The sequence below is a fragment of the Loxodonta africana genome, chromosome 6 (genome assembly GCF_030014295.1).
Source record: "Loxodonta africana isolate mLoxAfr1 chromosome 6, mLoxAfr1.hap2, whole genome shotgun sequence".
NCBI lineage: Eukaryota > Metazoa > Chordata > Mammalia > Proboscidea > Elephantidae > Loxodonta > Loxodonta africana.
The window spans coordinates 76933803-76959644 of NC_087347.1; the positions used below are offsets into that span (position 1 = coordinate 76933803).

The window sequence follows — 25842 nt, forward strand, 5'->3', positions numbered from 1 at the left end:
GGTGACTTCAAACTCATATGGGCCAGCTGTCCTTTAATACATCCTGCTAGAGGCAAGCATCCACTTGGCTCAAACTCATTACTCCACCACTGCACTTTCAACAGATAACTAGTACTAGTTATTGGGTATTTGCTATGTGACAAAAACTTTGTGCTAAGAACTTTATATGTATTAATTCATTTAATCTTCACAACAGATAACTTTGAATTCGTTCTCAGAAAAGCAGCCGCCTCAGACACCATTCCCTCTACTTTGTGTTCATCCATCCTGTCCTTTTTTTTTCTCTTGACAATGAAAGAGGTGTCCATTCCCCAGACTAGGGCCAATCCTTTTATCTGTGCACTGGATTCTGCCACCTCAGGATCCTGATTCCATCTGATATCTCCTTTGCTGTATCTTAAAAATCTCCCTTTCTATTACCTCTATCCTGCGAGAATTTAGAAATGTTACATCTAAAGAAAAAAAAAAAAAAAGCTCCCCGTCCGGCCAACCTTACTCTAGCTAAGCCTTAACCATTCTCTCGCCTCTTTTCATTACTCTTCCTACTTCACTGCTTTCCACAATCCACTACCACTTGCTTCTACTTACTCTGTGAACATCTGACTTCTTTCCAGTGTTTGACACCACTACCTATTTCTTCATTTAAACTCTCTTCCTTGGGGTTCTCTGACATAACCACTTCTCTAAGTGTTGAGGTAAGTGACACAGGTGACCTCAAAGGAGGTAAACAAAAAAGAGCAATGGAGGCAGAGTGGCGATCGCTACTTTTGAGAGGAGACTTGGAAAACAGGAGGCAAAAAGGGTCACAGTGGACCATAAAACAGTGACTGTGGCTTTCCCCCTCACTTTCATCCTCTCTTCCTCATGACTTTCACCTTCATTTTCTTCCCCCATTCTTTGACAGCTTGCAATACTCAAGGAAAAGCTAAAGGATAACAGCAACGCGACGGGTTGCGAAGGCCTACCCCTAGGCGGTCAGCAGGGAGGCTCCGCCCCAGGCGCAGACGCGGGAAGCGGTAGGAAGGATAAGGCGTCTGAGTAGATAGCGGAACGCTGGCGCCGGGCAGAGGCTGCAGCTCGGCGCGGGGCCGCTGGGGAGTGGACGTCTACGTGCGTGCGCGGCAGCGCTTCCGGCCCCAGCCAAAGCTCCGGCCGTCTCTCGAGGTACAGGACACGGCGCAGGGGATCTTGCGTCAGCCCTAGGCTCGAGCCGCTGGTCTCCGAGGGGCCTGAGGGTGGCGCGTCATACCTGGGAGGCCGGTCCGGGGCTGGCCAAGGACGCGGGGTCGGACACTCCACCTGCCTCTGGGCCAGGGAGGGAGGAGGGTGGGAAGAGCCCAGGCCAGGTGCACCGTGTTTTCCAGCGGAGCGCGACCCCCGGGCTGCGGCGCTGAAAACGGGGCGGGCGGTGGGGGGGAAAGAAGATCCTGCGGAAAGAGGTTTCTTTACAGATACAGTACTGTTAAACTCTGCTCCCCCCCACTTTTTAAAAAACAGATGAAGAAATTAAAGTTAAAGGAACTAGAGAGTCGCCTGCAACAAGTGGATGGATTCGAAAAGCCCAAACTACTTTTAGAACAGTATCCGACCAGGCCGCACATTGCAGGTAGGGTGGCTGGTGACCCAAGCTCTTGCTTCATCTGTTAAATCCTGTCTACTCACTGATGAAAATAGAACAGTTATTTGGTTACAAAGAATGTCTAGAGAAATCCAGCCTCCAGGATCACCTATCAGTTAGAGAAGCCTTCCCAGACATTTTAGCTAAAGACACCCTCACAGTTATGTACTTACTGTATGGTATTTGTATATACCGTTTAAAACTGTCAAACATCTTCCTACTGTGTTTGTTAGTTTCTCTCGTTAGACTGTAAACTCCTTGAGGACAAGGAATTTGTTGGTTTTGTTCACATCTGAATTTCCAGTGCCTCAAAGAGTTCCCAGGGCCCTGGTGGGTCAGTGGTTAAATGTTTGGTTACTAACCAAAAGGTTGGCAGTTGGAATCCACCGGCCACTCCTTGGAAACCCTGTGGGGCAGCTCTGTTCTGTCTATGGGGTCGCTAGGAGTTGGAATCTACTCTGAGGGCAATGGGTTTAGAAGAGTTCCTAGAGTCCTTGGGTGGTGCGGATGACTAACCAAGAGGTTGTCAGTTTGAGTCCGCCCAGAGGCACCTGGGAAGAAAGGCCTGGTGATTGACTTCTGAAAAATCAGCCGTCAAAAACCCTATGAGCACAAGTCTACTCTGATACATGTAGGGTTGCCATGAGTCAGAATTGATTTGACAGCTCCTAGTTTTTTTAGAAGAATTCATGGCGCTAGTTAGGGACTCAGTAAAATACTTCATAAATAAGGATCAATTTCCTAATGCCAGTGCAGGGGTTCCTATGCTGTACTCTGCCCTAGAAATGAATGCTAGAGTTGGTAACCAGAGGGATCATGTTTAACAAAGCCAGAGTGGGTATTTATAAAGATGAGGTTGCATTTCAAGTTTAAAAAATTGTCTGGGAGTAGCATTGTTGCTTAATGTGAGGGATTGATACAGGAAGTACAGGAGAGAACACAAGACAAACCATTCATATTTAATAAATGTATTACCAAAGTGGTAATACTAGTCATCTAGTGCTGCTATAACAGAAATACCACAGGTAGATGGCTTTAACAAAGAGAAGTTTATTTCCTTACAGTGAAGTAGGCTAAAAGTACAAATTCAGGGCATCAGCTCTAGGAGAAGGGTTTCTCTCTCTGTTGGCCTTCTCATCAATCTTCCCCTGGACTAGGAGCTTCTCTGCACAGGGACCCCAGGTCCAAAGGACACGCTCTGCTCCTTGCAGTGCTTGATTGGTGGTATGAGATATCCCCTGTCTCTCTACTCACTTCTCTCTCATATCTCAAGAGATTGCCTCAAGACACAATCCAGTCTTGTAGATTGAATCTGGCCTCACTGACACAACTGCCAGGCGTTTTCCCTTATTAACGTCATAGACGTAGGATTTACAACATACAGGAAAATCATACAATATTGAGAATCATGGCCCAGCCAAATTGATACACAGATTTTGGAGGGGGGGCATAATTCAATCTGTGACAAGGAGCCTTAGGAAAATTAATCTATTGCAGTGAGGAATTCCTTCCAGTTCTAACATGGTTGTGTTTCTAAGCTGCCAGTGAAAGTCAAGGAGGATACAAACATACCTGAAAAGGTGGAACTTAAAACATACATGCGTATAGCCAGGGAAAGACCCTGAAGCCACATTGACAAACGATATGTATCATTTAATAGAGTCAAAATAGATGCTTAGATATTATTAAATTTTCAGACTTATAATTTCAGTGAACACTCTGGTATATTTCTTCAGAGAATTTTTTTTGTCAGAGCTGAAGGGGATTCCTTCTCCTGAAAACTTTCTCTGCTTCTCCACCCTAAGATAATAATACCTGTATTTCAGAGGGTTTCTTAAGTAAATTATGGTATGTCTATACAATGAATGGAAACCCTGGTGGCATAGTGGTTAAGTGCTACAGCTGCTAACCAAATGGTCAGCAATTGGAATCCACCAGGCGCTCCTTGGAAACTCTATGGGGCAGTTCTACTCTGTTCTGTAGGGTTGCTATGAGTCGGAATCAACTCGACGGCACTGGGGTTGGGATACAATGAATTACTAAAAGGCCTTAAGAATGAGATATTTCTGTAGGTGCTTGTATTTCTGAGATTGCCAAGATTCACATATTCCAGAGCAGTATGTAAAGCATGATTTCCAGAGCCCAAACATTATGTACAGTGAAACCTGTGAGAGCCGGAGCTCAGCAGAACTGCATTCATGGTTTTTCCAAGTCTCCCAAGTTCGCTGCCTTTAACGGGGTACAGTCTTACCACTTTTCTATTGCTCCTTTTAGTGGAAAATACTTGAGTTTTCCTTCACTAACGGGTTTCCACCTTACACAGGTTCCAGCTTTTGCAGGTCTTAAGAGCTCGACTGCTAACCAAAACCTCGGCAGTTTGAGTCTGCCAGCTGCTGCTTGGAAACCCTATGTGTCATTTCTCCTCTGTCCTCTAGGGTCACTATGAGTTGGAATCGACTTGACGGCAATGGGTTTGGTTTTGGTACCGGTACTGTATGTGTACATAGTGTGTGAAGGAGCCTGGTACCTGACAGTCGTGAAGTGCTTGGCTCCTAATCAAAAGGTCTGAACTCACCAGCTGCTTTGTGGGAGAAAGATGTGGCAGTCCGCTTCTGTAAAGATTTACAGCCTTGGAAACTCCGTGGGGCAGTTCTGCTCTGTCCTATAGGGTCACTATTGAGTGGGAGTTGACTTAACAGCAGCAGGCAACAAGAACATAGTGTGTGCATAAATGCTTGTATGTATATTTTTTAATTTCTTTTATTGTTTAAATTTTCTACAAACATGTATTACTTTTAAATCTAAAAACAAATTGTAACGCAAAAAGCAAGCCCATTTCATCTCTAGAAACATTATTATGGGAAATGGGTCTTATGAATCCTATAAAATTTTTATCATATTTATTTAGCAAAATCTTATACTATTTTATGGCTGTGTAATGTATGTAATGAAATTGCTTAAACATATGACCAACTCAAAACGCACTCAAAATTGGTTTGTAAAGTATAAGCTTGTTAGCAAAATTGGGCTTAATTATCTAAAGGAAGGATCCAAAGAAGGCAATAATAAGGCATAACATACTGGGCATATGTTCATAATTAAAATTTTTTTTTGAGTCAAAATAATATATGCACATGTTTTTTAATACACTAGAGAGTTCAGAGGCACTTGTAATAAAGCATCACAGTGTCTTCTTGTCCTCGCTCCCCACCGCTAGCAGCATTTCTCAGATGCAACTCCTCTAAATTGTTTCAGTTGCATTGTTCTAGCATTTCTAAATGTTTTTACGTCTGCTACTTGGTTAATTTTAAACATTCTCCACTGACTGTCTACAATGATGCCTGAGAATTTAGTTAATTTATATCATTCCACTTTCCTCCACCTCCTCCCAAAATAATCGTACTTCTACTTTTATTCTTCTAGTAATTACTTCTCACCCCTTCCCAGTATAGTTGCTTTACTACTATTATTGCTCTCTGGATTGCCTTTGTAACTTTAAATAATATACTTTGCTTCTTATAAGTATAACCTTTCAAAGTGACTTATTTTGTCTATGGAAGCTTTAAGGATTGCTGTGTTCTGGGTGTGCTGAAATTTCACAGTGGTGTGTTTAGATGAGAACCTTTTTTTATATTTACATGCATGGTGCAGAAGGAAGTGGCCTGTTTCAATTTGAAGGCTTATATCTCCCTCAGCACGAAGAGATGCTCATCTGTAAAATGTCTTTTGTTTTCTCTGACCTCCTTCTAGAATTCCTGTTAATTACATACTGAACTTCCTGGATTAATGCCCTCTGTCCTTTCTCTCCTATTTCCTGGACGCTTTCTGTGAAATTTGAAAGATTACTTTTTTCTTCTAACTGTTCTATTGAATTTTTTCTGCAACTGGTACAATCTTTTTTGTGGCATCTTTCTATGCCTTATTTTCTTGTCCCACATTAAAAGCCTTAAAGTTCTGGTCAGATTTTTCTCAAGTTATTCCATTTTTAAAAAGTACTTTTTTTAAAATCTAAAAACTTCAAACTTCCATGAAATAAATGGTCCATAAAATATTCCTTTCCTTCTGAAGCTTTATAATGCCCTGATACTAACCAGTGTTTTACTACTACATGTAAGTGGCCAATTCTGACAATTCTGAAATGATTTTTTCACCACTGATTAAGACTGGGGTGATAGGTATTAAACAGAATATTCCTTTAGTCTTCTGAGTTTTCTGGGCAGATTTTGTGTTGCAGAAATATATATAAGTAGGAATACATTTTAGTATTGGATTTAGGCAATGAAAAATATATACCTTTTTGTCAAGCTCTCCACACATGTGGGCTTGCTGGGAGCCATGTAAATAAATCATGGCATTATCACTTAGAGAATTTGGGGCCATCTTCCAGCTTCTTATCTGAGTGATGGTCAGTTTCCTTCAGCTCAGTGAACTTGCAAGCAATGCAAGAACCATGACAGTCCAGCACAGTGCATACCCAGTATTGATTTGGCCTGGATGGTTCTGGATGATTACTGGAACAGTGAAACTTATAGCTTTCAATGGTGAACAGTTCTTACTATGACCAGCCAAATTGCCATGGCAAACATCTTTGACAGGCACCTTCTTAATATTGATGTTCAGTTTGTCAACAAGCAAAATTTTACATAACTCTTTACAGTACATGGTGGTGTAGTGGTTAAGTGCTACGGCTGCTAACCAAAGGGTTGGCAGTTCAGATCCGCCAGGCACTCCTTGGAAACTCTATGGGGCAGTTCTACTCTGTCCTATAGGGTCGCTATGAGTCGGAATCGACTCGACAGCACTGGGTTGGTTTTCTGGGTTTATAGTACATTTCAGTAGACTTTACTTCAGACTGCTAACTTTGACTGAAGCAAAGCTGGCCACCATGTCTGGTCTTAGACCACTAATCCCGTTGTGACCTATGGGGACAGTATAAATATCACCAATTTTGTAGATAACTTACAGGGGCAGATGGAAGAATTGATTGGGCAAGATGGTAACAGGATACAATCCAGAGTTTCATTTCAATGTAGCCATCCTTTTGAATGTCTTTTTAGCAAAGGCATATTAGCACTTAATCAAAATTCCAAATAAAAAATTGGCACAGAACTACTGTGTTTGGGTTAAGTCCAGTTTTCTCAATTTAGATAACTTCTTTAATGTCTTCTGGCTGTAAGGTTTCTTAGAGACATCCAATTTTTTCAAATAACCATGTTTCATACCCAGTATGTAACATGCATATGGATGTGCTCATTCTTTGAGATACAAGCTTCAAAGACTAACACCTGCAGCAACAGTTAGGCCAGCACAGTCAGCCTGAGATAACACTATAATTATGTTTTTGATAAAACCTCTGGATTCTGGGGCATCTGTGATGGACCGTAATCCTTCCTGGGTTCAGATATCCACGAGAGGTATCAGTGGTGTTACTTATGCTTCCTGTTGTTAGGTGCCATGGAGTCAGCTCCAACTCATCTTCACAATCGTTGGTATGCTTGAGTCTATTGTTGCAGCCACTGTGTATTGTGTGTGCCTTCCAACCTATGGGCTCATCTTCTAGTACTATATCAGAAAATATTTTGTTGTTATACATAGGGTTTTCATTGACTAATTTTCAGAAGTAGACTACCAGGCCTTTCTTCCTAGTCTGGCTTAGTTTGGAAGCTCCACTGAAAGCTGTCATGGGTGACCCTGTTGGTATTTGAAATAGTTGTCCGCATAACTTCCAGCATCATAGCAACATGTAAGCCACCACAATACCACAGATTAACAGACAGGTGGTGGTACTCATGCCTAGCCTTCACTATATGCAAGACCTTTGTGTATTTCAAAGATTTCTTTCCCATCTCAGCAGCTTCTGCCCTGCTCCTTCATAGTTTTCTTACCAGGTCAACTTCAACCTTATTTGTAGATTATATATATATGTGTCTAAAGGCTACATTGCAGATGTGTTTTCCTTTCTTGTTCTAACTTGAATTTATGATACCTGTGTCCTGATGACAAACTTGTTGCAAAAAAAGATCTGTGCCCTTTTAATGTCAATGCTTGTTTGATATTAGTGGCTCTCAGACTTGCGGACTTCACACATCAGTAAAATTTCAAAACAATTTTAGAGGCTGATGTAGGGTTGCCAAATTTCTATTTTGACAAGGAAGAATATTTTTTAAAACCTGTTTACTCTTATCACCCTTTTATATATAAAAAAAATAATAAAAACAATATTTTGACATCAAAGAAAGGACAGGTATATATGGGTCGTAGCAATGTTTTTAATAGGGCAAGGAAAAATAACATTTCGACCTTATTTTTCTCATTTTATCTCATAGACTGGTCAAGGTATTATCATTCTTGGCATCATTAGTAGAGACTAGTTTTTTGGAAACCACTGCTACATGTTATCCTCTTTTGTGGTGCATTTTACTACATACCAAGTTATTATACCTCAATTTTTAACTAATTGGAACACCATTTGGGGGAGGAAAAAATAATACAACACCAAAGAAATTATTTTAGGAAGGGTCATTTGCACAAATTGGATTTTGGTCATCATTTTGCTTACTTACTCCCTAATATGTTTTCTGGTCTTTTAGCGTGTATGCTCTATACAATCCATAATACATACGATGACATTGAAAATAAAGTGGTGGCAGATCTAGGATGTGGTTGTGGAGTGCTTAGCATCGGAACTGCAATGTTAGGAGCAGGGTAGGTGATCCAGTATATACTACTTGGTTATGGGGTGGCTTTAATAAGAAGCATATATAGACCAATTGTATTACATTTATGGGCTCTACCGTATGAAGTTGGGAGATCAAGAATCTGATACTGAATACATTTTGATTGGGCAGAAGATCAAAACAGACTACAAAAAAAAAAAAAAAAAACCAGCAGCAACCAGATGCCTCCCTTTTATACAGAATCTGAGTTCCCAACCCCTTGCTAGGTTGGAAAATCTTGCTGTTGAAGAGCAACACCCATTAACTCTTAGTTTGTCAGTTGGATTAAAAAGGTACATGGTAACTCAGCTAGTTTGTTTTTGTCCCCCCCCTTTTTTTTTTTAACTTGGGAGGTATAAGTACTTATGTTTTGTGTTTTGTATTCATATAGGTTGTGTGTTGGATTTGACATAGATGAAGATGCATTGGAAATATTTAATAGGAATGTGGAGGAGTTTGAGTTAACAAATGTTGACATGGTTCAATGTGACGTAAGCTCATTATCTAATAGAATGTCCAAGTCATTTGATACAGTAATTATGAATCCTCCCTTTGGGACCAAGAATAATAAAGGTGAGTAACAAGAATCAGGTACCTTAGTGCATTTCTAGAAAAGCAAGATTTTATAAGCCATTTTATTGTTGATTATTTGGGTTAAGTGATTTATCATTATTCATTAAATAAGCCAGTCCCTTACTTGTATTGTTATTACAATTTCAGTTTGCTTAATGCATGACTAGAGAATTGGATTTTTCCATCTGTTATTCACAAATTTGTATCAAGTACATAAAGTATTTTTATTCATTTATTTATATTGTATCTGCTTTCAAGAATGATTTGCTCTACCCTTATGATTGTGAAACCTATGAAGGATTTTATACTTTTAGAATCTTTTTTAAATGCCTTGAGACATTCAAGGCTTTCAACGTGTGCCCATCAGCAACAGTGACTCATTGTGCCTGTTTTGTGGGTGCTGTGGGCCAGAAGGATAGGGAGTCATTAAGAGGAGAGAAAGACATGCATAATTTAAAAAGTCCCGCTAGATGATTCCAATTAGTGCTATGCCTGTTCCTTTCTCCCCTCTTTCAAAGTTAATTTGGTATGTAGTATTAAAACATTTACTTTAACCTTGTTTAACCAAGACAGTATAGATTCTAGTTTTGTTCTCTCAGCCTTAAAAGAATATCTTGATCTTGTATTTATTTGAATCCTGTCCTGTTGCAGAAAGAATTTGAAGTGGCTCTTTTGGAGCTTGGAAAAAAACGTTTCTAAATCTGTTACTGATCTATTTTGGTAACAAGTACATAATGTAGATAGGAACTTTTTCTGTTCTTCACAGGGACAGATATGGCTTTTCTGAAGACTGCTTTGGAAATGGCAAGAACAGCAGTGTATTCTTTACACAAATCCTCAACTAGAGAAGTAAGTTCAAATCGTCATGATGTAGTCGTTTATTTTTAAATTCATGACCGTGTTTCAAGGATTTACAGTATCCATTTCTCTTGACCTTTTTAACATCTGGCACTTAGATACTGAATTTTCTCTTCAACTAGCTAGAATCTGTAATTAGCTTTCTTCCAGCCTTTAACTTTTTTTGGTCAAAATTCTGTTCAGACAGGAACAATTGGCAGGAAAGGGGCTATAATTCAGGAGTAGATAAGTATAACTAGGGTTACAGTATGTTCTGGTTTGTCTGGGTAAGGCCTGGTTGATGCCTGTGGTCCTACTGTATGGCCTCGTGTACTTCAGGGAGCCAGTAAGGCCTGGGTTTTAAGAATGCTGATCCTGAAGCTAAACAGACTGACTTTAGACCCAACCTCTTCCATTTATTCTTGCCAGCATTTAACACATGCAGGTGTATAAAATGTATTGCAGGAAATTGGTGGGAAGAAGGATATTTTTTTTCAGCATCAGTATTAACAGTGATTAAGAACTTTGGAGCCAGAGTGACTGGGTTCACATCCAAGCTCTGCTGCTTCCCAGCGATGTTGTCTCGCCAAGGTACTTGAGCTTCAGTTTCTCACGTGAAATGGAGCTAAGAGTACCTTATATACGTCACAGAGTTGTTGTGAGTTCATATTTACAAAGCGCTTAGAACAGTGTCTGCTGTATGTAATTGTTATTACTTTAAATCATGCATATATTTAGAGTTTTTAACATGATTTATAGGAAAAATACTTTATTCATGAAATATATAGTATACTGGAATCTAGTTGGCAGCTAGTTCTGGATATATGGTAATCTAATAACCCTTGATGAAGTATAAATCACATGGCTAAAAATAAATATACTAACAATGAATAGTGGTACATGTAGGTAGGCAACAGAACCAGCATAACTTTACTGGTAAGTAAATCCCCATTCAATACGTGGAAGCAAACACCAATGTTGGTGTTTACCAAGGTGCATGGTACAAAGTCAAGGGGAAACCAGGTATAAGTTTCCAGAATCCTCACCTAGTGGAGTCACACAAGATATGTTTAATCCCCCAACAAGTTGTGGCAATGCATGTGAAATGTTGCCAACCAGGAAACTCTAGAGATTCAGTGCCCAGGGTTTTTATTGGGAACTGGTCATGTAGGGGAAACCCTGGTGGTGTAGTGGTTAAGTGGTACGGCTGCTAACCAAAGGGTCGGCAGTTCGAATCCACCAGGCGCTCCTTGGAAACTTTATGGGGCAGTTCTACTCTGTCCTGTAGGGTCGCTATGAGTCGGAATCAACTTGATGGCACTGGGTTTGGTTTTGGGTTTTTTGGTCATGTAGGCACCCTCCCCAGGCTCAGAAGGCAGGTAGGTATTCAGCATAAACCATATTGCTTACGTTAACAGTTTAGGCATAGTGATCCACTCCGAACAGTTAAGGGGGTGGGAACCCTACCAAAATCTAAGTTCCCAGATGCCAACCAAGGGCCAACGTTTTAAGTAGGCCTTTTGAAGGATAAGCAGTCAGTCTTGCTTTTAATCTTTTTCCATAGAGCTTGTGATAACATAAATTTTATCTAACTCATATACAGTTGATGCAGGCCAAGTAAAATATGCCAGTAAAGCATCGTACGATTAAGCAGCAAAATCTAGTTATTTGAATGCATTCCTGAGTCTCATTTACTAAAAACTTACATCTTCATTGTTTGGTGTTGCCATATTCCACCACGAGGAGGCAGCATTACCACCGTTGCCTTGACTGTATTCATACTTAGTGCATTTTTCATTTAAATAGTGCCTAAGTGTTTCAGTTAAAATCTGGTGTGGACTGTGTATGCTGTGGAGGCGTGATGAGGAATGAACTGCTAATACCGCAGTCCCTATTTATGCTCCAGATACATCTGCTGTAAGCCTATGATAATCTGTAACACATGGGGTCACCATCAACTTGACAGCAACAAGGTTTTTTTTTATTCTAATGAAAACATAAAAGTTCAAAAACTTAGTATATCAGTTAGTAAAAAGCAATTTTAAAAGATTATTTTAAAATCATCTCATATTAACATGTTCTTTATGTTAAGCATATTCAAAAGAAAGCTGCAGAGTGGAAAGTCAAGATAGATATTATTGCAGGTAAGACAATGAATTTACTTTTCTCACAAAACAAATCCCAACCCTAATTATCTAAAAGGGCCAAAATGCTCAACCAAAATTTTTATACAGGTGCTGAGAAAAAAGGGAATACAGCTTTTTTTCAGTGTGGTAAAATGTGCATGGTTGGTAATGGGTTGAAAATGGAGCAAAGGTAGGGTGAATGTGTTTCAAGGTTTGCTTGAGACTGTCCCAATTTATGCATTTTATCAAAAATTTTTACTAGTGCTCAAGTGTTTGGTTACTATAGACTCAGGACACTATATAGCATCACAGTGACTAACAGCATGGGCTTTGAAATGGCGAGACCTCAGTTTGAAATCACTTACGGAAAACGCCACTGTTGCACAAGCCTAAGGGCTGTCTGGATAACCTTTCTATTTCAGTTTTCTAAATGCCCCTGAGTCATTGAGCAATGAGGCTTCAGAAAGCTTTTCTTTCCTTTTTGTGGAGAGAGAATATAAACAATCACACAATGAATCCTGTTTGATACATTTTTATTAGTAAACTGGATAATATTCACAAACATCAAATTGGGAAAAACATACCAGACACTAACTATAATCCAAATTTTGAAAAGCCTGAAATAAGAGAATAGGGGAAAATGTTTTTACATGACGGTCAACGGACACTATGTTAAACATATAACTAGATATATTACTGTTTGTAACAATAGTGTAACAGGCCTGCTGATTATTATATTCAGTATTGCTCATTCCTTACCTCATTTAAGGTATTACAATATGTGATATGAAGCAATTAGAACAGTCTGAATAGTATATCTAGCCAGAGCCTTGCTACTCTAAGTGCAGTCCTCAGACCATCAGCATTCATAGTCCTTGAGAGTATGTTAGAAATGAGTAATTTCAGGCTCCACCCAGACCTACTGATTTATAATCTGCATTTCAACAAGATCCCCAAGTGATTTGATTGCACGTTAAAATTTGAGAAGCTGTGATCTAGAAAGTTAGAATTTATGTTGCAAAAAGTAAAGGATAGGTAGACTTATTGCCCTCCCTCCAGAATTTATTAGTTTGAAGAGTTTTCAGAACTTAACATTATTCTTTAGAAAGAACATGAAAAATGAGTTCTCATTTGAGAGCTTAGTAGGTAATTAGCTACTTTCTACCATTACTAAAATCAGGATGAAAATATTTTGAAGTAAGCATGGCTATTATGACATTGTTAGAATAGATGACTAGTTAACTAAAAATAGAAAGGTACTGTCATTTTCATAGAATATACGTTCATGTCCATTTGTTATCCTTCTAAACTCCCCATAATCTCTAATTTCAGTATAAATAGCCAAAATCGTAGAAATACCAAGCTCAGTTTGCCATGCTTAATCTTGGATGAGTTAAAAGTGGCAGGTCTGAAATGTTTGGCTTATAAGCACTTAGTACTTTCTTAGTTTTTTAAGTCAGGTTGATATACGTTTGAAAATATAATTTTTACCCTTAGGTGTCTTTTGTTTTACAGAGCTGAGATATGACCTGCCAGCATCATACAAATTTCATAAAAAGAAATCAGTAAGTCTCTTGATTCTGGCCTAACTACATTCAGTGTGAAAAGCTTTTCAATAAGTAATTATTTCTTCGGTTTCCGGTTTTCTGGGTGAACAGAGCCAGCCTAGGAAATGGAATAATTAACTGTGAAATGGGCTCGTAATCATAATCCAACAGCTGATAATCTGGATTAAGATAACAAGTCCTTTCTCAAATGCTCTGGGCACAAAAACGAAGGAAAAAAATAAGTTTTTGCTTTTTTAATATAGCATAGATTTTATTTGTTTATACTAATACATTTACATATTAAAAAGGTAATTTAGTGGAAGAACCTTCCTTTTGATATTTGAAACATCTGATAGAGCTATACATTTAAAAAAAAAACCTCACTGGATAACATAACAAAAAAAGACAAGTTAAACAACAAAATTTTCCTTTCTTACAGGTGGACATTGAAGTGGACCTAATTCGATTTTCTTTTTAAAACTCTCCAAAGACAAAAGTAGGTTAAAACCTAATTAAAATGAATTTTAAAACTTTTTTTTTTTTTAACTAAATTACTGGTCTCCAGAACCATTTTCTGTTTTCTGTTGTTTTGATGCAGGTTCTTCTTCTCTGTCTGCTTCTTCTCTTGCTCTTTTCACTGATCCTATATAATAACAGCATTTGTTAAATTCAATGTAAGCATTACTCAATATTGAGTGCAATTATTAATAATTCTGTTTAAAAAGATTAGCAACTTCTTCCCCACACCACTGAGAAAAGGCTTTTCCTTTAGTACAGACTTTCTAATTCCTAAACTTACCTTCCAAGTCTCCTTGTCAAAAAAGCATAACTGGAGCAAATCGTAATAATTCAAGACCTTCCCTTTACAAAGTTGAAAAACCATATTGCTGTGCTCTCCCACAAATCATTCTCATGAAACTACAAAAAGATGTAGAAAAAGCTTACCAGCCGCACCATTTTCATCACATTCATCATCACTATCAAATTTAGTTTTTTTGCCCTGAAATTGTACTTTTCCTTTAGCAGACCCAGCCTGGGCAACTTTATTTCCCTTTCCTTTTCCTTTAAATTTGCGACCTGTAGAGACATTAATTGAGAATTTAGTAAAGAAATTTTAAAGACCTCTGTTTTTTTCAAACACAGCTTAAAATTTTTTACTTAAGCAAGTAAGTTAAGATAATCAAACTGAGAAAAATCAGAACTAATGACCTTTTGACTTCCATTTGTTCAGGGATTCTTGTTGATCTTCCAAGATTTTTTTCAATGCTGCTTTTTCTACCTCTCCTTCTAGTACTTCCCACGTCACTTCTTTGTTCCTTAATTGCAGGTTACCATTACTTGCATCTTTGGCTTTATCCAGTGCTTCTTTAGCTTTTTCTTTAAATAGGATTACTCCCTACACCAAAGACAGAAGATGAAAAGCACAGTTCTTTGTTTTTAGTTCTGCAGTTAATGTCTTCAAACTCATTCTTCCTACCCTGCCAATCTCCTAAGCCGTTATCAGTTTCAGTGGATTTTACTGAACATTAAGAAAAGGAATGCTACAAAAGTGACCTACAACACCAATACCAACAGTTAACTCATAGTGTAATTCAGGAAAGAAAAAAAAAAAAGACATAATAGCTAATAACAGCAGTAACAAAACGGGGAGTAAATGATCAAGTAAAAACTATTTTCACAAACACATTAATTTTTAAAAAAAATTCTATCTTCTAAAATGACCAGTTTCTATGGATTTTTGAACTGATGGCTAAAAAAAGCATGCATGTTTCCAAACCTCTTTTGCTCCTCTGACAAAGTCTATCCATTTTATTTCTCCGTGACTTGAGAAAAGGTCCTGCAAATCTTCTCTACAGGTCTGATCATCTAAGTCACCTGAAAATTTCAGCAAGCAGCCCATTTTTTCTTCTAGAGATTTCTACAAAATGTACAAGGCAATCAAAAAGTTTATTATACGTGACCACAACCAGAAATGGCTTAACATTGTATACCTGTAAAAGGAAAAAGCTAGAAATGAAAATGCTATTTTAAAGTAGTTTAACAGTTACAGTGTTTTCCTTTGTTAACGTTTTCTTCTACAATGGCTTCTCGTTTTAACTTATTTCTACTGTAAGTGACAGATACAAGCTATCCAAATCTGGTTATTACACTAACTCTTTGGATGAGTAATGATTTCAGGCAGTGTTATTTGTATGTTACTTTAGTGCCAACAACAACTATGGATTTGTTTACATATTTTTATAATTCTGAGTTAATAGATTTCTTAGATACCAGTAATAATTATACTTACCATTTCAGCGTCTTCTGCTAACTTCTGTTTTTCTTCTTGCTCTCTACAATTAAAAAGTTGTAACTAGAACCTGTTTCATTTAATATATAAAGGAATTAAATCCTAATAGAGTTAGCTTTGATCACAATCACTAAACTACTTTAATAACCAAAACCACTCCTCAGGTTTTCTGATTGCCCAATGCTAGATTGCAATACAATGTGGCCCCCAGATTATCGCAGCAGCTTAAGACCCTAATGTTTCACTACCAAAAGAGAGGCTTATTACCAGCAATTTCAGAGCTCAACATCAGTTCTTCCCAGAACTACCAACTCTACTATGGTCAAAGCTTTAAGGAATTTAAATATGTGACAACCAGTTCAGTGGTCCGTGGGGCAGTTCTACTCTGTCCTATAGGGTCGCTATGAGTCGGAATCGACTTGACGGCACTGGGTTTTTTTGTTTTTGGGTTAGTTCAATGTAATGATAGTACTTACTGTTTAGCTCGTAATTTAGCTTCTAGTTTATTTTGCTTTCTTTCTTCATTCTTTTTTGCAAAGTAATCTTCCCTAAAGGACACAAAATATGGAAGCTAAGTTCACAAGAACAAACGTAAGACTGCAAATTATTTTAAATGATACGGCATAGCAAGGAATATTAAACACATTTTCTAGAAACATAACTAGTTGGCAAATTCAAAGTATACCAAGGAAGCTACGTTTATGTTTTTTAAATAAGTTTTATTAATAGTTTTGCACGCCATAAAATTCATCCTTTTAAGTGTGCAACTTAGTGGTTTTTATATATTGAGTTGTACAACCATCACCACTTTCTAATTTCAGAACATCTTCAACACCCCAAAAAGAAACCCTGTACCCATCCCTGCAGTCTCATGTTGGTTTTCATTCATCATTCATGAATGATGGGGCGCGGGGTAAGGTCATGTAAATAATGTTTCAGAGTTTTCTCTAGTATTAATTTCACCAAAGGAGAAAATTCTAAAATCCCATGAATAAGATCAATTATGAAAATCATAGGCTAAAAAATAATTTTGAGGATTTAACACTGATTTTTTTTAACATAATTCATCAGTGTATCTCTAAGTCAGTCAAGTTTACTACTAAGCCCTTAGGTTGTATAATGTAAAAATAGGGAACTATGGCCCTACAAGTAACTTTATAAAAATGCTATGGTTTGTAGTTTCTGTATGTATATGTATACATATTTGTGTGTACGTGTGTGGGTATGTATGTATATATATTAACGAACATGATCCATGTCTATTAAATAATTTGTACAGTATAAAAATGCAGGCATATGACCCCCAAAACTATTGCTCTGAGAGAATCATTAAACCAAAATTATCCCCTGAAGTTCATCTTTAACTAAACAATAGTTTAGTGCTTAGTTAGTAAAGAATGTTTGCCTTGAGCACGGTGCTCTTTAAAAGAATTATCTGTTTGTGATCAAACTGACAATAGCAACTCTGAAGAAGATTAGCTGAGAAGTGAGTTTATGTTAATGATGGTGGAATAATTTGGAAAAGGATGTTGAGAATGGTTGCACAACTTGAAGAACATAATCAGTGTCACTGAAGTATACATGTAGAATCAATGTTGCACTGGCATATGTTTTGCTTTGTATATTTCCACCAAAAATAAAGAAATAACTGTAGGCATATAAAGAATGAGAAACAAGAACAGATGAAAACTGTACAGTGATTTAATCCTTGATCATACCAAAAGCCTAAATTTTACAATCCAGTCTGATTATTAGTTTTAGATGCAAAATAAGTACTAAAAGATCATAATGTCATTTTTTAATTGTTAGCAATGAAAAAGCACATAGTCTCAAAAGACTAGTAGTACAGTTCCCACTGAACACATCTTAAACATTTCTGAAAGGATGACTTAAAAAAAAAAAAAACACTTGCACTGAGTCCCACTGTGGTGACCCAAAGTGTGCAAAGTACTACTGCACTCCATGGAGTTTTCAAGGCTGTGACCTTTCAGAAGCAGATCACCAGGCCTTTTGAGGCAACTCTGGGTAGGTTCGAACCGCCAACCTTTCTGTTAAGTTGAGCACTTAACCATTTGCATCACCCAGAGACTCTGAAAGGATGTGCGCCCTTATGTTATATTGTATTGTTGGGTGCCGTTCAGTCTGGCTCATCACGACCCTTTAGGACAGAATAAAACTGTTCTGTAGGGTTTCCTAGGTTGTAATCTTTACAGGAGCAGATTGCCAGGTTTCTTCTCCTGTGCGGCAGCTGGTGGGTTCAAGCAGATAACCTTTGGTTAGCAGCCAAGCATTTAACCACTGTGCCACTAGGGCTCCTTCACTGCCCCTATAGGGGATGCTATTCCATCCTTCTTACCCTAGTGTGTCAGTTTCCTGTAACTAAGTTACAAGAAGAAACACCAGCAAAGACTTACTTGAAAAGTATTAGCAGGTCTGTGTCTTTGTACTTCTGGCCAGGGGTCTCTACAAACTTCTTAGCAGATTCAATGCTATCAAACACAACAAATATTGACCCCTATAAAAAGGAGGAAAAGATTTTTTAAGTTATGTCCCGTTTATTTCACAACTAGAAAAAGTCTGCAACAGCATATAATCATACCTTAAATGCTTTGTGCAGTGTTCTTCTCATCAGGATATTTAGTACTTGACCTTTGTCTTCTAACCATTCTTTTATGTCATCAAGGGTTGCATCAGTTGGGAAGCCTTTCTGTGAAGAATGGGAAGAAATGAACAAATAATTATTTCAAGTAAACAACTTGCCAGAAATTCTGACTCACTGTCTTGAAACAAAGCCAGGACATACATACATATATAAATATCTATCCATCTCTTTCTAAACCTCTTAACAGCCCATGTTAAGACCCATTGTTCTCCATTACAATGCAAGTGACTGTGACTCATTTATCAAATGTGCTTCAAAATAATCCAGTTAGCAGCAGAGGTAAAACATGATTATCCACATGTTGTTAATAACTGTTGAAATTGGTTGAGAGTACATTATACTATTCATTCTACTTTTGACTATTTGAAATTTTCCATATTAAAAAATCTACTTGAAAATGAATCTACTACAGAAAATTGCTAGCAAGTTTACCAGTTGCTGTTGAGTTGATGCTGACTCATGGTGACCCCATGTGTGTCAGAGTAGAACTGTGCTCCACAGGGTTTTCAGTGACTGATTTTTCAAAAGTAGACTGCCAGGCCTTTCTTCCGAGGCATCTTTGGGTGGACTCAAACCTCCAACCTTTCAGTTACCAACCAAGCATATTAATCCTTTGCACTACCCAGGGACTCCGCTATCAAGTTTAGCTGTTGACAGATAAGAATAGCTGATACACACTGGGTGCTTACTATATGGCAAAGATTTTGTCCAATGTCCTACAATCTTCTTCTTTTAATTTTCACAATAGTTCTATAAGATAAAAATACTATCCTCGTTTAAGAAGATAGGGCTTAGAGAGGTGAAAAACATTGTCCAAGGACGTACCGTAAGTAGTGAAGCTGTTCCTGAACCCTTATGTTTATCTGCTCTAACATGTTTCTTTTCTAAATAAATGTTATATATAATTATATGTAATAAAGGCCCACTTACGATATAAACCGATCTGTTTTTTACATCATTTTTATACTCATCAGTCACTTCAGGGAGGGGTTTGCTTGGAGATCTTCTGATTTTAGTTTTATCTTCACTTATTTCCATGAGTTCTACCTTTGACTTGCTCAGTGCTTCTACTATTACATTAAAGTCTGTTGTTAAACGGTTTAGCCTGAAGAGTAAATATAAAATCACTGTAAGACTCAGCAGTACTAACTGTTAATAGAAAACCTAAAAATTATTTTTAAAACGTTTTTACCTGTTGAATTTTATCATTATCTCCAAAGGTACCCAGCCTTCATCCAGTTTGATCTGTTCCTTTAAAAATTTGTCCCGTGGCAAATTAAAGTCACCAAAATAATACTGCAAAGTAATTACAATATATTTCAGAGTATTGTATAATACTGACTTCAACTCCAGCATTTTTAAATTATCATTACACTACCAAATTCTATTTTTTAAGAACACATCATAACTTACAAGAGGCAATAAACATCTCCTACATACACCTCTAATGAAACATTTGTAATACAAACTAACAAGATAAAACTAAAATGTTGATTGCCTATTGTTTCAAATCAGCATGGAAAGATTAGATTGTTAAATAGAACTGGAATAAACTGGCTAATCTAATTTTTTAAAAGTTGAAAACAAGTGAATGTTTAAGCACAAAGGCACTCTTTCTCAGTATTAAAGCAAAGAAAAAAACTATACAGGTGTGATAACTTGGAATGCCAGAAGTAGCATAAAAAGTAAAAGAAAAAGTTTAAGAATTCTTATACAACAAAGGAAGAAAAATAAACTGAACACCTTAAGAGAAAAATGGACAAAAGACATGAAAATTACAAAAAGTAAAAATGTAGCTAAACAAAAAAACTTCATCACTATTAATCAAAGAAACACAATTTAAAGCAAACAGCACTTTTTTACCTAACAAATTGGCCAAAATTTTGAAAAGAATAGTATTGGCCTAATGTCAGAGAAATGGTCAAGGACCAAGGAGACATATAAACTTGCCGTAAGTATCAAGTCTGAAATGAGAATTTGGAATTCAGTTCTGTATTTACACCCTTTTGATCAGGATTCAAAAGTATCTGGGCATCACCCAGTTTTCCAGTCTCATGGTAAAGGAGGCAGTTGTTCACAGAAGCAATTAGCCACACATCCCATTTCCTCCTCCTACTTCTCTTTGTTGCTCCAGGCGAATAAAGACCAATTATTGTACCTTGGATGGCTGCTTGAAAGTTTTTAAGACCCCAAGCACTACGTACTAAAAAGGGAGAACAAACACACTAAAAACCGGTATTAGGCCAATTAATTTGGATGTCCCATGAAACCATGACACTAAACCTTCAAAACAAGAAAATAAATCCCATGAGGTGTTTGCTTGTACGCAGGCAGCAGCAGCAGATGTGTTTTTTTTCCTCCAAATTCTCATGGAATCCAGGCTTTCTGGAGCCAGAGAGGCTGGATGAACCCCTGAAACTACTGCCTTGAGATAATCTTTAAACCTTAAACCAAAAATACCCCCTAAAGTCTTCTTTAAACCAAACAATAGTTTAGCTAAATTAATAAAGAATGTCTGACTTGATTATGCTGAGTGAAATTAGTCGCAAAAGGACAAATACTGTATGAGACCACTATTATAAGAACTCAAGAAAAGGTTTAAACAGAAGAAAACATTCTTTGATGGTTACAAGGATGGGGAGGGAGGGAGATGGGTATTCATGAACTAGATGAGAATTATCTCAGGTGAAGGGAAGGACAACACAATACAGCAGAAGTCAGCACCACTGGACTAAACCAAAAGCTAAGAAGTTTCCTAAATACAACCAAACACTTCAAAGGACAGCAGCAGGGGCAGGGATCTGGGGACCATGGTTTCAGAAGACATCTAGGTCAGCTGGCATAACAAAGTTTATTAAGAAAACGTACTGCATCCCACTTTGGTTGTGTGGCATCTAGGGTCTTAAAATGTAGCGAGTGGCCACCTAAGATGCATCAATTGGTCCAAACCCACCTGGAGCAAAGGAAAATGAAAGACACCAAGGACACAAGGAAAATATCACCCCAGAGACACACAAAAAGGCCACATAAGCCAGACTCTATCAGCTTGAGACCAGAAGAACTAGATGGTGCCTGGCTACTACCAATGACCGCCCTGACAAGGAACACAACAGTAAGTTCCTGACAGTCCAGGAGAAAAGTGGGTGCAGAACTCGAATTCTAGTAAAAAGACCAGACTTAGTGGTCTGATAGACTGGAGGAACCCGAGACATGGCCCCCACACACTCTGTTAACCCAAAACTAAAACCATTTCCAAAGCCAACTGTTCAGACAAAGATTAGACTGGACTATAAGACATAAAATGATACTCGTGAAGAGTGTGCTTCTTAGTTTAAGTAGACACACAAGACTGAATGGAAATGGGAAATCCAGGGTGGAAAGGAGGAGTGTGCTGACATTACAGGAATAGCAACTAGGGTCACGTAACAATACGTGTATAAATTTTTGTATGAGAAACTAACGAGCTGTAAACTTTCATTTACTGCACAATAAAAAAAGAATCTTAAAAAAAAAATGTCTGCCTTGAGCCTTGTGCTTTTTTAAAGAGCTATTTATATGGGATCAAATCGACAGCAGCAACTCCAAAGGTTAAGAGAAAAAACTTAGGGGGCAGTGAGTTCATATTAATGGTGGAGGAATAATTTGGAAAAGGAGGGTGAGAATGGTCATACAATTTGAAGAATGTAATCAATGTCAATGAATTGTACATGTAGAAATTGTTGAACTGGTGTTATGTTTTGCTGTGTGCACTTTCCATAACAACAAAAAAATTAAGAAGTTTTCAATGTACATAACCCATAAGACAATATATCTCTTAGGAATTTTATCTTAGAAAAAAAATTAATGAACATGTTTACTAAGATTTATATATAAGGCTACTCATCATAGAACTATTACAACTAAAAAATAATACCCTACATGTCAGATAGGGGATTGGATAAATTATCAATGATACCAAACTTTTACCTCCAAAATGCATCATCCCATGTTTGGTGAGAAAGGAGAGAAAATAAAAATTATGTCAGTGTGAGTGCCGGCTGTGGGAGGGGCATTATTTTCTATATACATCTTTGTATTGTTTTAAGTATTAAACACAGAATGAATAATTTGTAATGCCCCTCCTTTGTAGTGGTAAAAAAAACCCATTGCCATTGAATCGATAGCAACCCTCTAAGAGTAGAACTGCCCCATAGAGTTTCCAAGGAGCACCTGGTGGATGTGAACGGCAGACCTTTCAGACAGCAACTATAGCACTTAACCACTATGCCACGAGGGTTTACAAGTGTACAGAACCCAAGGAGGGGATTGGTCAATTTTGCCATCCTGCTAGGCTTAAAATGATCCATCCCAGAGGAGGGAGGAGGGGACCTCACTACCACCATGAAAGAGCTAGGAGTGAAGCACGGCCTTTGGACTCAGGATCCTTGTGCTGAGAACCTCCTAGATCCAGGAGACAGAGACAGCTGTAACACCAAAGATGGCAAGAAGCAGTGGCAAAGAAATGGCTGCAGCAGAACCAGGAGACAACATGGTGGATGGGTTTCCTGACCCATGGAGCGAGAAAGCTGAGCACCTTCAGGTAGGAGGCTTGCTGCCTCTGGGCACTTGTTGGGGGAGCTAGGTTTGCTGACGTGCAGAGAGAGAGAAGCACCTTCAGGTTGAGGCTTACTGGCAGAGTGGGGTACTTATTGGTGTTGCTAAAGAGCTTTGTTAACACTTGCCCAAGTGGCCCTAGAAGCTAAAGGCCAGGAAGAAGCCTGCCTGTGGGCACAGCAGAGATGTCCTGACAGAAGAACTATCCTGAGTCATTTCTGATCCTGAATTCTAACCTGTTATTTCCCTAATAAACCCCACAATCATGAGTATTGTCTTTGAGTTCTGTGTATGTTCTAAATGCAATGTTCTAAATTTAAAGAAGCTTGTTTTTATAACTTAATAGCACAAGAATCATACCTCAATTTGATGACAGATTTTGGCCTCCAGTGCAGCCATTTTTTCACTATCACCATTTTCAGCCATTGTTGCTCTCTGAAAATTTTCCTAAATTAGCATAAAGAGGTTATCATTATGGTTAGTTTTACATAAAACTCAAGACCAGAAAGAAAATGTTTAAAAACTATCAATGTCCCATTTTCTTAAAAATTAAGAATTTCTAATTTCACAGGTTCAATTTCTATAGCCAATTCTCAAATACCTCAACAAAGCAAAACTTTGGAGTAAGTGATGAAAACAAAAAACTATCAAAAATTTGTTCTCCTTCGAGTAAATTATTGCTGTCCTCTATTAACAAAACCCACATTTTACCTTCATTTAGCTGGACAAGCTAGCTTTAATGGAAAAAAACCATTCGACCACTTACCAGTCATTTCCAGCTTTAAACAGATTACGAGCAGTATAATTACTGTGCATCTCAATCCTATTTGTTAGATGTGGGTCACATGCTCTTAAAATCAGACACAAACTGACTTACCAAAAACTTTTATATCATTAAAAACTAGGTCTATAACTTCAGTGTGGGGAGGGGCATTCAAATAGTACAATCCTAGGGTTTACAACCATAAGGAACATATGAAAACAAGTGCTTGGGAATACTTAGAACAACATTAAACTGGGGGTATGCCTACTAAAATCTACTAATATATTTGTTAATCTTACAGCCAGTTTCCTGTTTCACAACCCTGGCACGAGTATTTCAGAAAAAGACTTGAGGCTGTGATGTTAGCTGTCAAGGATCAAAAGCTGACTGTTCTGGCTTCATATTCCTTGCCCCCAGGGTTCTACTAAACCACCCTTTCATCCACACTGTACCAAACTATGTTAGTAAGAAGTCATCAAGGATATCTGGCATTAGTTGAGTCTAGTGATGAACTATTATTGGGAGAATTCTTGGAAATATCACTTGATACGCTATAATTTATTTGCTAAGCTTCCAATTGTTGTCAACACTGGAAGCTCTTGCAATGAAGATTTGCATGGTGTACATCACACTACAGAATCTGCTCAGCTTTATGCATTTGTTTTTCTACCACAATCTACACTGTTATTGCCGTGATCTAGGGCCACTTACAAAGCAAACACTGAGATAAAAAAAAAAAATTATTAGTTTCTACAAGATTTCCTGGCCTGCTGTCGTTGTTGGCTATCGAGTCGACTCCGACTCATAATGACCCTGTAGGATAGTCCAGAACTGCCTCATACGGTTTCCAAGGAGCGGCTGGTGGACTCAGACTGCAGACCTTTTGATTAGCAGCCTGAGCTCTTAACCACTTCGTCACCAGGGCTGCTTCTCTGGCCTACGCAATTTTATTTTGGAACTTCATTTCATCAGATACTTTCCCAGAAAGTACAACTAGAAGTGAATAATACCCACGCTTTTCTATTTGGCAGAGCAGAAGCTTTACTCGGAATGAAGGAAGACCCTAAAAGCCCAAATGGGTAACGCCTGGGGAAGACCTGCGGGCCCCGGCTCTCAAGCCTCCAGTCAGTGCCGCAGGCTCCACCCAACCCTCCGACGTTCACCTCGAGCCAATCTCCACAGAAACTTGCACGAGTGTTCCAAACGTCCGCCTTCGGCGGTTGGAAGGCGGTGAAGGTCCGAACCCGAAAGAACGCGATAAAGATGCGAATAGCTTCTACCCAAAGACCCCGCCAGAACCCTGTCCCTAAAAATTGGCTCACCTGGGCCTCAGCCACGTGCGAGGAACCCCGGCCTCCGATATGCCTCAGTAGCCGGCTCCGCAACCGACGCTGCGGCAGCGCTCCCAGCCCAGCGCGCCCCCTCAGGCCGCGGCTCACGCGGCGCCCACCCCGGGCCCCACTCGCCCGAAGGTGAGGAAGGCGAGGAGCAGGAGCGCCCCGCGTGCGGCAGCAGGGAAAAGGCGCCCTCTCGCACCAAGCAAAGCAGACCCTTTGGATCCCATTCTCATTAGCTACTGAGAGTTGCTCACCTTTATGGTTCCGATCCCGCAGAGGCACCCCACAGGATCAACAGCCGCGACACCAACGTGCCGACTTCAAAGCGCCGCCGGCTGGCCTAACGCGCTTGAAGAAGATGGGAGCCGTCCCGGCAGCCCCTGCGGCCCGAGTGGGCAGGGCTTCGCGCGAGCTGGAGTCGGCCCTGCACTGCGAGTATGCGCGCCAGCGGACTCCGAGGGCCTGCGGGTCCCTCAGCGCGCCGTGCTGTCTAGCTTGCGATTGCGTTCGACTGTTCCGCCTGGTGTTGGGGAATGGCTGTTAATTTGTGTTAGGACAAATATTTATTTTTAAGTATCTCTGGAAGGCGTTTGTATCCCCAGCCTTCCCCTGGCTGTCCATTCGTATGACGTGTTTGGCTTTTTTTTCTCTTTTCAAAGAAATTGCTTTAATTATCCGTATTTGGACTGCATATTTAAACAACATCGTGTTGTAATAATTCTCAAAAGAAAAAAAAAGTGAAATTTAAGAAAAATCAAGGATTCATGGAATTTTAGACTT

The 25842-nt window shown here is 38.7% G+C and overlaps 2 protein-coding genes across 4 annotated transcripts; one reads left to right on the plus strand and one right to left on the minus strand.

The window, feature by feature from the left end:
- Positions 1 to 1035: 1035 nt before the first annotated feature.
- METTL5 (methyltransferase 5, N6-adenosine) lies at positions 1036 to 19306 on the plus strand. Of its 3 annotated transcripts, none has more exons than XM_003405797.4 (9): positions 1036 to 1164; positions 1498 to 1606; positions 8209 to 8323; positions 8726 to 8907; positions 9674 to 9756; positions 11837 to 11888; positions 13386 to 13435; positions 13857 to 13913; positions 18391 to 19306. In XM_003405797.4, the coding sequence occupies exons 2-8, from the start codon at positions 1498 to 1500 to the stop codon at positions 13893 to 13895; spliced, it is 630 nt and encodes a 209-aa protein (XP_003405845.1). In that variant the 5' UTR covers positions 1036 to 1164; the 3' UTR covers positions 13896 to 13913; positions 18391 to 19306. The 3 variants fall into 3 exon arrangements, with proteins under 3 accessions (XP_003405845.1, XP_010601144.1, XP_064143089.1); XM_010602842.3 differs by lacking the exon at positions 1036 to 1164 and adding an exon at positions 1179 to 1285; XM_064287019.1 differs by lacking the exons at positions 1036 to 1164; positions 1498 to 1606 and adding an exon at positions 1614 to 4355.
- On the minus strand, positions 12368 to 25428 carry SSB (small RNA binding exonuclease protection factor La). The gene is made up of 12 exons (XM_010602841.3): positions 25317 to 25428; positions 23323 to 23409; positions 19562 to 19665; positions 19300 to 19474; positions 18307 to 18414; positions 18122 to 18222; positions 16184 to 16255; positions 15708 to 15750; positions 15195 to 15335; positions 14627 to 14813; positions 14363 to 14494; positions 12368 to 14060 (listed from the first exon to the last, which is right to left on the minus strand). Exons 2-12 carry the CDS (start codon positions 23386 to 23388, stop codon positions 13969 to 13971), a joined length of 1221 nt encoding a protein of 406 aa, XP_010601143.1. The 5' UTR covers positions 23389 to 23409; positions 25317 to 25428; the 3' UTR covers positions 12368 to 13968.
- Positions 25429 to 25842: the final 414 nt, after the last annotated feature.

Bases quoted from the DNA above. Each gene is read 5' to 3' on its own strand.
- METTL5 (XM_003405797.4), top strand. From the start codon at position 1,498: ATGAAGAAATTAAAGTTAAAGGAACTAGAGAGTCGCCTGCAACAAGTG. The intron at 9,757-11,836 runs GTAAGTTCAAAT...CTTTATGTTAAG, and splicing joins ACAAATCCTCAACTAGAGAA to CATATTCAAAAGAAAGCTGC. The intron at 13,436-13,856 runs GTAAGTCTCTTG...CCTTTCTTACAG, and splicing joins AATTTCATAAAAAGAAATCA to GTGGACATTGAAGTGGACCT.
- SSB (XM_010602841.3), bottom strand. From the start codon at position 23,388: ATGGCTGAAAATGGTGATAGTGAAAAAATGGCTGCACTGGAGGCCAAA. The intron at 19,666-23,322 runs GTATGATTCTTG...ATTACTTTGCAG, and splicing joins AAATCTGTCATCAAATTGAG to TATTATTTTGGTGACTTTAA. The intron at 14,495-14,626 runs GTCATTAGTTCT...ATGTCTCTACAG, and splicing joins GAACAAATGGAAGTCAAAAG to GTCGCAAATTTAAAGGAAAA.